At 40.3% G+C, this 13,964-nt stretch overlaps 2 protein-coding genes across 2 annotated transcripts in view; both read left to right on the top strand.

The window, feature by feature from the left end:
* LOC118999830 (zinc finger protein 615-like) overlaps nucleotides 1-9,492 on the top strand; it is a 17,233-nt gene extending 7,741 nt beyond the window's left edge. Inside the window, exons 2-5 of the mRNA XM_037064570.1 lie at nucleotides 2,230-2,419; nucleotides 2,881-3,043; nucleotides 3,328-3,429; nucleotides 6,984-9,492. Coding sequence (XP_036920465.1) covers nucleotides 2,405-2,419; nucleotides 2,881-3,043; nucleotides 3,328-3,429; nucleotides 6,984-8,458 — 1,755 coding nt within the window. The 5' untranslated portion in view covers nucleotides 2,230-2,404 and the 3' untranslated portion in view covers nucleotides 8,459-9,492. The remainder of the gene's footprint in view (nucleotides 1-2,229; nucleotides 2,420-2,880; nucleotides 3,044-3,327; nucleotides 3,430-6,983) is intronic.
* Nucleotides 1-13,964, top strand: part of LOC118999841 (zinc finger protein 350-like) — a 182,095-nt gene that overhangs the window by 7,724 nt on the left and 160,407 nt on the right. The window lies entirely within an intron of this gene.

Genomic DNA, 13,964 nt, shown 5'->3' on the forward strand with positions numbered 1-13,964 from the left:
TCGCGAGGTGAGGCGATGGACTTAACTTAATTAAAAGAATGGAGAGGTCCAAGTGCTCTTGCTGGCAAATGGCAAATTTATTCAAGGAACTGCTGGCTTATATGCAGAACTACAGTGGCCTGAGAACAATGCTGTTTTACAAAAGTTTGTACACTCCCGAAAGCTATCAAGAGGGCAAGATGTTCTCACATCCTGAGAACATTAGCCCACAGATAGCAGTGTCCTCAAGATTATCACTTCCTTGGAACATGACGCACATGCCAAGACCTTGTTCTTTCCTTCAAGGCTGAGAAGGAGAAGGTCCGGAAGATGTCAAGATACCCGCCGGCTCCCGGGACCAGAAACCAAGTCCCGCCACCGTTTTCACAGTGGGGGCTCTGTCCTTGGTTCCCTGCGGCCTGGTGGGCTCCCACACTGGTCCACTTCTATTATATGTATTTCAAGGCTGTATTGCTAGGTACCTAGGAATTGAAAACTTTATAAGGTGTTAAATTGAACCTTTTATCAGTGTGTGTTGTTTCTCTTTCTCTGTAGTAATTTTTTGGTTTTCTGGTTCATTTGTCCAAGGATATAATTACACCAGATTACTTGTGATGACTATTTTCATGATTTATCTTTTTCTGACCATGAAAAAAAAGATTTTATGTATTTATTTTTAGAGAGAGGGAAAGGGAGGGAGAAAGGGAGAGAAACGTCGATAGGTGGTTGCTCCTTGTGTGCCCCTTACTGGGAGCCTCGACTGCAACCCAAAAATGTGCTCTGACTGGGAATTGAACTGGCGACCCTTTGATTTGCAGGCTGGCACTCAATCTACTGAGCCACATCAGCCAGGGCTTTTTCTTTTTATTTTAAGCTTTCTATACCATTATGTTTTAGGCATGTCACCTATAATACCATGTTATTTGGTTTTAAAGTTTAATTAAGTGTGACAGTTTTGAGGCATTTGTATTTAATGTAATTAACTGAAATCCTAGTTCTGTTTACACTTATAAGTATGTTTTGTTTTATTTATCTTAATCTGTTAAAAATATTAATTTTTTAAAATTTTAGACAGCGAGAGAGAGGCAGAGAGAGAGAGAAGCATCAATTTCTTATTCCACTTATTTATACATTCATTGGTTGCTTCTTGTCTGTGCCCTGACCTAAGATTGAACCTGCAAGCTTGGTGTGTTGGGACATGCTCTAACCAGCTGAGGTACACAGCCAGGGCACTATGTTTTCTGTTAATACAGTCATCTAAGTGCATTGTACTTGCCCCAATTATTCTTTTTTGTTTTTTTTGCATTCTTTCAGTGATTTTTGAAAATTATATTTTCCCCACCCATGCTAAAGTATATATAGCATGGAAATTATGTACTTTAAGGTGACTGTTAGATTTCATTCTGACACGAGAGACTACATACATCCTAGAACTTTGTTGAATTCTTGTGTTAAATAGAACTTTTAGCCCTGGCTGGTGTAGCTCAGTGGATTGAGCATGGGCCTGTGAACCACACGATCGCAGTTCGATTCCCAATCAGGGCACATGCCTGGGTTGCAGGCCAGTTCCCATCAGGGGACTCACAAGAGGCAACCATACATTGATATTTCTCTCCTTCTCTCCTTCCTTCTAAAGATAAATAAATAAAATCTTTAAAAAAAAACAAACAAAAACAAATAGAACTTTTACACTCTTTTCCTATAGTGCAGGAATATTACAGCACTTCAACTTCATTTACTGCCTTCTAATTTATTTATAATATTGCATGTTTTTGTATGTATTTAAAACCTCCTAAGATATTATCATTACTGCTTATGAGACAGTGCTGATGACTTGCCCAGTGCATTGGTTTCCCCCATGAAGTGTGTACAGTCACGGGGTGTAGAGAAACATTTGAAGAAGCCCTGAAAACACGTGGTTTAAAGGAATACAGACCCTCTCTTTCCATAAGGTCTGCTTTGTACAAGTGATTTTACTGAGACTCAGCTGCTCCTGGTGCAGAGGTGGATGTCCTTTTTCAGGTCTCCTTTGACAGTCACACCATGTAAACTCCACAGGATACAGGAGTTCCTCTAAAACAGTTAGAACCCAAGACTTTATTGGCCAGAGGAATGAATACTCCAGGGACACCATATGAAGGGATACTAACGATACCGTGGGCACTGTGTGAGAGTCAGGGCTCAGGAGCACTGTAGCATCTGGGCCCAGAGGAAGTGTACCACCCGTTGACTTTTCTCCTCAATCCACAGGTCCTGACTCCCCAAGAGCAATCATGTGAAGCAGGAGGAAGTTGCAGGGTTGGGTATCAGCACATCTGGGGGCACACATGACTGAAGACAGATTTCTGAGCAGAAATTTAGAGCAGACCCAGAACACACTAAGACAGAGCCTGTCTTTGCCAGCTTTTTCAGTGAACAGACGAAAATGTTCCAGGCTCAGGTGACTTTGGTTTGTTTTATCTTTTCCTTTCTTCATTATTGGATTTGTAGAGGCATATAAAAAACATCCCCCCCCCGTTAATCTGAAAACTAGACATTTTTTTCTCAAATATGTGAAAGTGGTGTTTCTAGGTTAATGAGAACATTTAACTTCTCATTATAGAAACTTCTAATTGTATGAATGCATGGGTTATTGGATGAACAATTATAAAATACAGGGTGGGACAAAATTAGGTTTACTATTGTGAGTATGCTAAACACTGTTTTTATTCCTATGTTGTTATTTATTAATTATTGTTTTTTATGTAAACAATCATAAACCTAATTTTGCCCCTCCCTGTATTTCACTACACATGGGATTATTCAACTGTGTATCAAAATAAAACCCCACTTGCTGTATAGCTGCTGCCTATAACATGAAAATGGGCAGAAAAAGTAACGTTTTTTCTTTTTCATCTAAAGGACACCATGCCATTGAGCAGCACAATGCTATTACAGGAATCCCTGACATTTCACGATGTGGCCGTGGACTTCACCTGGGAGGAGTGGCAGCTCCTGGATCCCGACCAGAAGGACCTGTACAGGGACGTGATGTTGGAGAACTACAGCAACCTGGTGTCAGTGGGTGAGGACAGCTCCTTAGTGTCACTTAGACGGTGCCCTGTTAGTGTTTTCTTTTTTTCTCAGGTACTTAACTCTTCAGAATAACTACAGTTCTCTCAAATGGTAGAATCTGAGACCTTTCTTTTGCCCCTGACAACAGGGTATAATGTCCCCTCTTTGGAGAGAGAAGCTGATAATGTTAACAGATGTGAAACTGTTCATTCTGTGAAATGTAACATTCTCCCTTCTTGACAGACATCAACCCAGTTCAGTATGTCTAAGTCTTCTTTCATTTTTCACAAGCAGGATATCAAGCCAGCAAACCAGACACACTGTCCAGGTTGGAAGGAAGGGAAGAACTGAGAGCAGTACAGGATGAACTGCACCCGCACCATGTAGTCTGCCCAGGTGAGGGGGTGAGCACAAGCAAGGTGGGAGGCTGGGAAATCACATTCTAGTCAGAGGTGGTGGTGTCAGAGCTGTGACAGTGAATGAGAAAGCTCAAACCACCTTCCATGTTTGAGAACCCTTTTTGTTTATAGAAGTTTAAAGGAAACCGTACCTCATTTCTCTTCCCTGGGCTCTGACCCCCATTTGCTTTATTTTCATCTTGTTTATGTTTGTATAGTTTTTCTCGACCTAGGATTCTCAGAGCTTCCTCTTTTTTGTCCATAGTCACAGTGTCTCTGCCTGTGTTACCAATTCTCTTGCTGTGAAACTCCACTTTCTAGGCCTCTCTGGAAAGACAGAACTTTGAATTCATCACTTTTTTACTACAGGGCCTTCATGCCCTGTTTGGAAATAGTGATTTCCCTCCATAGCATCCAGCCTCCTCTTCGATGCTGTGATAACGTGGTTTTTATGGTACATTTATGTTGTTCTTTATCCCTCTCCCCACAAGGTTCTTCATACTCAGTTCTCTCCACTCTTAAACATTTCCTCTCTTCCCACGAGTTAACCTTTTTCTGTTCTGTGAAATAAACTCCCAAATTGACATCTCTCTGATCATTGTCTAATGTACACTTTCTTCCTGTGCGTTTTACTCACCATCATGGCAGCTGGCTTCTGGCTTCCCATTTTGTGTGTGAGAGCAGAAGCAGGAATCACCTTCCCTCCATCCTTTCTTAAATCCAGTTTCTCTCTCCGCCCTTGACATGTAAAGGTCTCTTTGTCCTAGCATCAGCTGGGGTGTTCCCTACGTGCTGTGCTCTCCCTGAAGTTTGCTACTGTTTTATTTCATGAACAAGAAAATATCTTAACTGCTACATGAGTTCCAGCCCAAACTAGATAATAACTTATGTCCTGTGTAAATGACTTACTTTCTAGTTTTCCTAATTCCAATTTTCTTTTTCTTAGATGTTATCAGCACATTTATTTTCCTAAATCTGTTGTTTGTTCATCATATTTTTATTAATTTTCCTTGCGTTTAGTTCACATACTGTACAGTTTGATACAGTTGCCCTGACTGGTGTGACTCAGTGGACTGAGTGCCAGCCTGGAAACTAAAAGGTTGCCAGTTTAATTCCCAGTCAGGGCACATGCCTGGGTTGCAGCACCTCAGCGTTTTTCTCCCTCATTTCCCCCTCTCTAAAAATAAATAAATGAAACCTTAAAAATAAAATATATAGTTAATTGGTTTTTAATATATTCAACTACTCGGTGATGGTTATCTCCACAACCAATTTTGGAACATTTTATATGTGCATATACTATTGTGGCTTTGATTCCTGTACTTTGCAGTAGGTTTGGAAATTGGAGAGGGTAAGTCCTCCAACTCCATTCTCTTTGAAGATGATTTTGACTTCTGACCATTTAATTTCCATTTGAATTTTAGAGTCAGCTTGTAAATTTCTGCAAGAAAAAAAAACGGTCAGGATTTTGACAATATTATTTTGAATCTGTCTCTCATGTGGGTAGTAATGCCATCTTCAGCATATTCTACATCCTAATCAGGGTAAATGGTTGTTTTTTTCTATCTGATTCAGTCCTTAATTTCTTCCAACATCCTTTTGTAAATTTCAGAGTAAAGGTTTTACACTTTCCTTTCCCATATTTGTTCCTATGTATTATATATTTTTTATTATATAGTAAATGGAATTGTTTTCTTAATAATAGTTTCTGATTATTTATTTCTAGGACATAAAAATAAGATTGATCAGTTTTCCATTATATTCTGATGACAGTCCCAGGTAACTAAGTTTCCTATCATATGAAATTGCACTTTTTCTTTCAGTGATCTACATGACATGTTATTATCTTGATTAGAAAGTTTCTGTCTATCATGATTGTGCCTGTCTTAGGTCATTCCTCCCTTGGGGAACCTTACCTGTCATTGGCTAACTGATCAAGCATTGGGGGCCAGGCAGGGTGAAGAAAAAAGAGCAGAAGTGGTGCCCCCACCAGAGAGATAAGCTTTGTCTCCTTAGTGGCTTATAGTCCGAAGGTCTCTCAATCAGCCTTAGCCCTGGTGGGGTTACAACTTCTGAAACCAGGCAGGGCGGTTCCCAACAAATCTGCTTTTCTCCATCCCATACATCCTGATTCCCTCCACCTCTTCCATACCATTGTTCATTTAACCATGTTTCACAGGCTGCAGTTGCCTTTATTACTTTGCTTTAGGTGTATATACCTTATATTATTAAACCTGGTTGTCTCACAAATGTACTCAGTTATGACACTATCTACATAGAAATAGTGTCAGACCCTACATGTTAGGAGTTCAGTCCTATGAGATTGCCCCCACTTCAGATGTCAATCAGAATTCCATATTTTCACCTGTGCTTCTGACCAAGTGTATGTAAATTCGAGGTTCTGGTGTAAATTAGAGATTCTCCTGTAATGTAAATTAGAAGTTCTCCTCCTTGGATTCAGTTTGCTAGGCATCTCACAGAACTCAGAGAAATGCTTCTTTATGTTTATTAGTTTATTGTAAGTGATGTAGATGAATAGGTATGTAGGGCATGACCTGCAGGGTTCCTTAATACAGGAGCTTCTGTCCCATGGAACTGTGGTGAACCGCCCGTGGGGCACATCATATGATTACTAACCCAGGAGCTGACCAGATCTGATTAAATGTTTTTATTTTATTTTAATTTTTAAAAAGATTTTATTTATCTTTAGAGGGGAAAAGAAGGAGAGAGGGAGAGAAATATCAATGTATGGTTGCAATCCCCCAAGAGGGGTTGCCGGGAACTGGCCTGCAACCCAGGCATGTGCCCTGACTGGGAATTGAACTGCAGTTGTTTGGTTCACAGGCCCATGCTTAATCCACTGAGATACACCAGCCAGGGAATGGTTAAACGTTTTTGTACGGTATTAATCTCTAGGTCTTTCCTCATTTTCCAGAGGTCAGTGAGTATGGCTGAAAGTCCAATCTTCTAATTAATTGGTCTTTCTAGTGACTAGCTCCTTCCTGAAACTATGTAGGATCCCTGTGCTAAGTCACCTCCTTACCATAAACTTGGCTGTTATTGTAAGTTGTTTAAAAAATTTTATTTATTTACTATCAGAGAGAGGAGAAGGGAGGGAGAAAGAGAAGGAGAGAAACATCGATGTGTGAGAGAAACATTGATTGGTTGCCTCTTTCTTGCCCCCAACTGGGGACCTGAGCCACAAGCCAGGCGTATGCCCTTACAGGGAATCAAGCTGGTGACCTTTCAGAGTGCAGGCTGGTGCTCAATTCACTGAGCTACCAGCCAGGGCTGTTATTGTAAGGTTTTGTTATTGTTGTTTTAGAACAAATAATACTTCTATCACTTCGGAAATTACAAAGGTTTTACAAGCTCAGTGTCAAGAACATTGGTCTTTCTAGTAATTAGCTCCTTCCTATGGACTAGGACAAACTATGAACAAAAACCAAATATATTTCTTATAGTTACTTCACATGGAGTCTTTATAAAGCAGTTTTATTTCAAACAAAGATTATGAGATATTACAGAGTGATTCACTGTCCTCTTTTCTAGAACTCAGGAAAGTTGATGATCCTCTGCAGTGTCACTTGCAAAGTCGAGGCATTCAGAAGAGTGTGGAACCATGCTGTGAACGTAATATGTTTGCAAATATTGTTAACCAGAGTGAAGGTCATTTCCAATTAAAGCAAAATCATGATATGTTTGAGATGTGTGAAAAACCTTTAAAATCAAATTTAAGTTTTGAAAACCTGAACAGAAACTGTAACTTAAGGAAGTCTGTTGAGTTGAATGGAGGTGGGACATCCAGTCTGCATGCTAACCCTGAGCAGTTGTACACTGAAATGACATTACACGTCAGTTCCAAACCTATCAGTAATAAGTCCCAGGTCATTCAGCAACGGAGAACTCACAACAAAGAGAAAGCCTATATATGCATTCAGTGTGGGAAAGGCTTCATCAAGATATCTGAGCTCACCGATCATCAGAGAATTCATACTAGAGAGAAAGCTCACGGGTGCAGTCTGTGTGGGAAAGTCTTCTCCAGAAAGGCCAGACTCACTGAACATCAGAGTATTCATACGGGACCAAAGCAGTATGAATGCATCGAATGTGACAAAACCTTCAAGACATCACAGTTCAATGTACATTGGAAAACTCACTTGAAAGAGAAACCTTATACCTGTAGTGAATGTGGGAAAGCATTCATAAAAAAGTCTCGGCTCATTTATCATCAGCGAACTCATACAGGAGAGAAACCCCATGGTTGCAGCATATGTGGGAAGACCTTTTCTACAAAGTTTAGTCTTACTACCCATCAGAAAACTCATACAGGAGAGAAACCTTATGTTTGCAGTGAATGTGGAAAGGGCTTCATTGAGAAAAGTCGTCTTATTGCACATCATCGAACTCATACAGGAGAGAAACCCCATGGATGCAATCTCTGTGGAAAGACGTTTTCTAAAAAGTTTAATCTCACTGCACATCAAAGAACTCATACAGGAGAGAAACCATTTTTATGCAGTGAATGTGGGAAAGGCTTCTCAATGAAACATTGCCTCATTGGACATCAGAGAACTCACACTGGAGAGAAGCCCTATGTATGTAGTGTTTGTGGAAAAGGCTTCACAATGAAGCGTGATCTCACTGTACATCACCGAAGTCATACCTCAGAGAAACCATATATGTGCAATGAATGTGGGAAAGGCTTCACTGTGAAGAGTCGTCTAGTTGTACATCAGCGAATGCACACAGGTGAGAAACCCTATGTGTGCGGTGAATGTGGAAAAGGCTTCCCAGTGAAAATGCAGCTGATTGTACATGAACGGACTCATACAGGAGAGAAACCTTATATATGTAGTGAATGCTGGAAAGGTTTCACAGCTAAGTGTAATCTCATCAGACATCAGCTAAAACATACAGGAGAGAAGCCCTATGTTTGTCGTGTGTGTGGGGAAGGCTTCATGGTGAAGACTGATCTCACTTTACATCAGCAAACTCATGTAAGAGAAACCATGTATGTGAAGTGAATGTGAGAGAGGCTTCCCCATGAAGCCTCTCATGGGCTCACTCATATGGGAAAGAAGCCTTACATATCCAAGGAATATGGCAAAAGCTTAATTGAGAAAAAGCATGATTATTGCACATCTGAATTTATACGGAGAGAAATTGTATATACGCATTGAATGTAGAAAGGGCTTCACCAGGAAGTGTGCTTTAGTTATTCATCAGTAAACTCAGTACTGCAGAGAAGTTGTACAAATGAATGTGAAGGCTTTAGGAAGAAAACGTGCCTCATACAACATCAGAGATTTCTCGTGGGAAACTCTTTGTATGTTCTCAATGTGGAAAATTCTCATTGATCAGAAGCAACTTTATTACACATTAGAGATACCCTGTGAAGGTAACACATATGGGAAAGCCTTCACTACAAAGATAGGAATCAAAAGTCATTAAACAAAATGTACATGAAAGAGGCCCTATGGGTGTAGTGATAGTGGGAAAGCTTTTGCCCACTTGCCAATTCTTGTTAAACATGAAAATTCATAGGTACTTGCTTTGCGGAAAGCCTGTTGCCAGTTGTAGGCCCTCAAGATAATAGTATGCAATGAAGAATAACCATGCAAAGGAGAGAGAGAGAGAGGGGGGAAATAAATTAATGTAAAGAATGCATTACTATATTGATCAGTCACCATATTTTGCTGTGTATAATGTGCACCCACATTTTTGTGCATGTTATACACAGGATTATTATATCCATTATAGTAGCAATGGTATGTAATCATTATACCCATGTATGATGTGCAGCCTGTTTTCCTTAAAAATTTGGGGCAAAAGAGAAATGTGCATTATACATGGCAAAATATGGTGCATTATATTTCATACCCCCAAAATTTGCGAAACAACTCAGATACAATCAGCTTCATGGAAATATTTTAGGACTTAACTGTCTAAACAGTGTATACTGGGATAAATCCTATAAATGTGACAAACTTGGAAATTGTTAGTGGATGTACACCCTCTCATGTGATCATTAGAGATCATGAATAAATGTATCAATGAATGTTTCCAATTGTGAGAAAGCATCTGGCCAAAAGTAAGACCTCAGGAGATGTCAGTTCACACTAGAGAAATTAGTTTCTCTGGCAATGAATATGACATGGTTTGCAGTAATTTATGTTGCCTCATCATTTACCAGGAAGTCTATGCAGAAATAACTCATAAACAATTTCAATTTGGTGGTCTTTAGCAAAACCTCAGGTAATTTAATTAACGAAAGAACCCTTGAATGAAAGCACTCTGTTCTAAGTCCAAACAGATAATGCACCTCAGAATTCTAAGTCCAAACATAATGCACCTCAGAAGCAACTGGAACACGATACCTTAAGCCATATTTCTGTTTGCCTCACCATTCACTAATTTTTTAAGTTTTAAACAGTGACAGTTACTCTCATCATGTATTAAATTTTAAAATATACAGTATAGGAATGGTCTATGCCTATTTCATTATGTAATTCTACATCTTTTTACCTCTAAGTTTGTATGTTTTACAATCCTTGTAGTACTTGAAAATAAAACCGAATATATTCATTTCATTAGTATAACAACGTATGGATGTGTTTAGTCAAGTGTGTAAGTAGTAACAAGTGGTTTACTAAGTGATTTTATAACTTTTAATTATAAGTTTAGAATTGGAAAAACAAAATTTTTAGAGATTTTAAAAATGCCCTTCAGGTAAGTTACTCCCAAGGGAAAAACTTTACATAGTCACTGTTCATATCAGAGAGAGTAAAGTGAAATTGTTGCAGTGCTGTTTACAGGATTTATTTGTATCTCCAGTTTTAACATGCACTCTTTAGTTTTAATTATTTTTAGACAGGGCAAGGGAGAGAAACATCAATGTCAGTGGGAAATATTGATTGGTTGCCTCTTATATGCACCCCAACCAGGGTGAAATCCACAACCTAGACATGTATCCTGATGTGAATCAAACCAGGGATATTTTATCGTATGGGGTGAGACCCAAGCAACTGAGCCACACTAGTCAGGAGACACTCATTTTTGTTTGTTTTTTATATGTAGTTTTAAGAAACATCACATATGTAGGTTCTTATAACCAACACCATATTGGAAATTCAGAATTTTTTGTTGTCACAAACTCTCATGCTATTCCTTCATAGTCATATATTTTCACTGACCCTAACCCTTGTCATCACAGGTCTCCTGGTATCTGTAATTTTCTCATTTATAGAATAATAAATCTTATTTATGTTCCCTTTTGAGATGGGCTATTTGACCTTGTGAGATCTCTGTCCCCAGCTCCTGGCACAGAGCTCCTGAAATCCTTGTAAATTCCTAAGTGATAACAGCATTAGGAGCATCTTTTGTTCTGTCCAGGTGCCTCTGGTTGGAATGTTCATCTCTATCCCACACCTCTGGAGATGGGTGAGGGGCTGGAAATAGAGTTGATGATCAACCATGCCTGTTTGAGGAAGCCTCTATAAGCATTCCAATAGAAAGCAGGTTCAGAGAGCTTCAGTGGGTAAACACATTCAAGTCTGGGGAGAGTGATGCACCCCAGCTTCATGGGGACAAGCTCCTGTGCCTGGGACCCTCATAGATATACACTCTATCTCTTCATCTGGCTGTTCATCTCTAACCTTTATGATGAGCATTTATTCAGATGTGTATTATCTATCACTGAATTTTAGAAAATGTCTGATCACACGTTCTGCCTAATTCTATGAATTTTGACAACTTAAGAAAAAGTAAAACAACAAAGATGCATGTTGGAATTTCATTTATTTTGTGGCTTTTTTGTTTTATGCAACAAAGGTTTTTTTTTAATATTTTATTTATTTATCTTTAGAGGGGAAGGGAAGGAGAGAGGAAGAGAAACATCAATGTATGGTTGCTTCTTATGCATCCCCTGCTGGGAACTGGCCCCTGCCGGGAACTGGCCTGCAACCCAGGAATGTGCCCTAACTGGGAATCGAACCGTGATTGTCTGGTTCACAGGCCCATGCTCAATCCACTGAGCTACACCAGCCAGGGCTGTTTTATGCAATAAAGTTTTTACTTTGGAATAAATATGTTCTAATACTTTTAAAATGTCTAGTGCTATGCACAAGGTAATGGGCCCTTAATTTTAGCCCACACTATTAACATTGTCTATCATTTTCAGGGGTCCAGACATTTAATAATACAATTAAGTCCTTGTCATGTAGTCTCCCACTTTCCAGGCCTGCCATCATGGGGATACTTCAGTTGGAACAGGCCTCCTGGGGGGACCAGGTGACATCAGGATGAAAAGGTATTTGGAGGTCCAGGCTCAGTGCAGAGTGAAATAAGAGAGCATTGATCAGACCCCCAAGCCGTGGGTCAGGCACCCTGGATTTAAATCCCAGATTTGCGAATTTTACTGGGAGTCAAAGGGAAAAAACTCCTCCTTCTCATCTGGACTTTAGTTGTTTCCCCTGTAAAATGGGTATAAGGTATGTCTTAGTCCCTGAGCTGTTGGAGGAGGACAAATACTAAGGTGTCCATTTGCAGTGCAGCAGTTGTGTCTCCAACTTGCCTGAGCTGTGGCAACTCCCACTTCCACCTGCAGTCATTCTCAGGCCAGGTACCTCTCCCCCAATGCCAACAAGCAACTTTCTGTGGGGATTATATGTGATTAAGAAATAGGGCTTTTAAGAAGGAAGGCAGCAGGAAGGAAGGTACTGTAGGCACTGAATTCTCTGTGGGGTTTCCACCAGGGAATGTCTAGATGACTCACTAGAGATCCCAGAATCTCAGTTAGCTGATTGTGACCTGCATACTGCTGATGTTGGTGCTTACTTTGCCCTTTTGAGTTTTCATAGAAGTAACAAACTGAATGCTCATAGCCAGGATTTCATGGTTTGCTTTTTTAGCATTTTTTTTCTTTTAATACAACCTTGGGAGTGGAAACTAATAACAAATTGCTGGGAACATCCAGAATTAGAGAAATTTCGTAGGTTCTCCAAGTTTACATGGCAGACAATTTGTCAGGTTCAAAAGCTGGATTTTAAGTTGGGATTCTGACTCCAGAGTCAGGGATAATCTGTACTGTGTATCTGAAACCCTCACTGGGGTAGGTACATTTTAAGGACCAGGAAGGCTCAGTTGAAGCTGCTTTACAGTGGTACAATTTTCATAATTTTTCTTTTCCCCCTAACATCTCAGAGCACTTACCCTCTGCCCACAGTATTCACTGGAACACCATCATCTGCCCGCTTCAGTGGTTTCTCCAGGGGAACCTCCTTTGAAAGTTAGTTAAAATTTATCTGCCTTTTCTTTGATCCCGGCACAGAGTTTAGCCCTCAGCAGACATCAGTAATTTAGGCTGGGTCTCTGCACCTTCACTCACCTTTTAGGTATCAGGCTATTTACTCTGGTGAATTTGATACCTCAGTTTGACTCTTCAAGTGTTGTTCATATGTGGCACTGACATTCACCCAGCAGTAGAGGGGACAACTGGATGTGAATTCTGGGATCTCATATTTGAAAGTGATGCTGATCTTAGTCTCCTTAGGCGACTGCTCACCACTTTTTCAAGCAAGGGACCCACTCCGCCTGTGATCTGTGGTCTATATCCCTACTGACTATGAGACAATGGTGCTAAGCATGTCTGCCCTTCAGTCCTGACCATATTGTAGACCAATGTCCTTCTTTGCAGTCTTATTGTGTGTATACCAGAAACCTCTGGGTTGAAAAATAGTGTTTTTGAAATACCGAGTGAAAGGTTTTCTTAGGATCCGCCGAGGAAGAAATGCCAATCAGCCACAAAGTCAGGCAGTATAGAGCTTTATGGCGGTTTGTGCACTCTCCGGTCCGCAAAGTGGGGGCCGGGAAAGTCGTGCCCAAGCAGGGAATATGGCAGGATTTTATTTTTGTTGGCTCTCTTTGTGGGAGCTGGGGGTTGGTCCCCTTTGAACAAAGTGGCAATATATCATTGGTGGCTTTCTTCGGGCTCAGGTTGCTATGCGGATATCCGTTTTGGCAAAGCCCGCCCTTTGGCTGGCTGGTTTGACGTCAGCGGTCTTTTCCGGGTTGTAGTTCAGTCGCCATTTGGGTTGTAGTTCAGCCGCCATTTTGTCCTACCCCGCCCATCCTGACACTGAGGAATTAAGAAAGGAAGTGATTTATCCTTTGTCAAGTGATTCATACTTTTGTTTCCTATGCTGTATCCCTCTATTACATCATAAGCCTCTCTAAAACAGGGACCTTATAGTAAGGTGTCATATAGCCTAACCTGTGTCCCCTCCAAAATTCTTATGTTGAAATCCTAACCCCCAGTACCTTAGAAAGTGACTATATTGGGACATAGAGGCTTTAAGAGGAATTAATAAATGAGTTTATAATGTTGGGGCCCTAACTCTGTGTGACTACGATCCTTACAAGAAGAGGAAGAGACCCCAGGGATGTGTGTGCAGAGGAAAGACCATGTAAAAACACAGTAGCAAGACAGCCCATCTCCAAGCCGAGGAGAGAGTCTTAAGCAGAAACTAAACC

This window comes from Sturnira hondurensis, unplaced genomic scaffold (genome assembly GCF_014824575.4).
Source record: "Sturnira hondurensis isolate 20B ecotype Veracruz unplaced genomic scaffold, ASM1482457v3 Scaffold0015508, whole genome shotgun sequence".
Lineage (NCBI taxonomy): Eukaryota > Metazoa > Chordata > Mammalia > Chiroptera > Phyllostomidae > Sturnira > Sturnira hondurensis.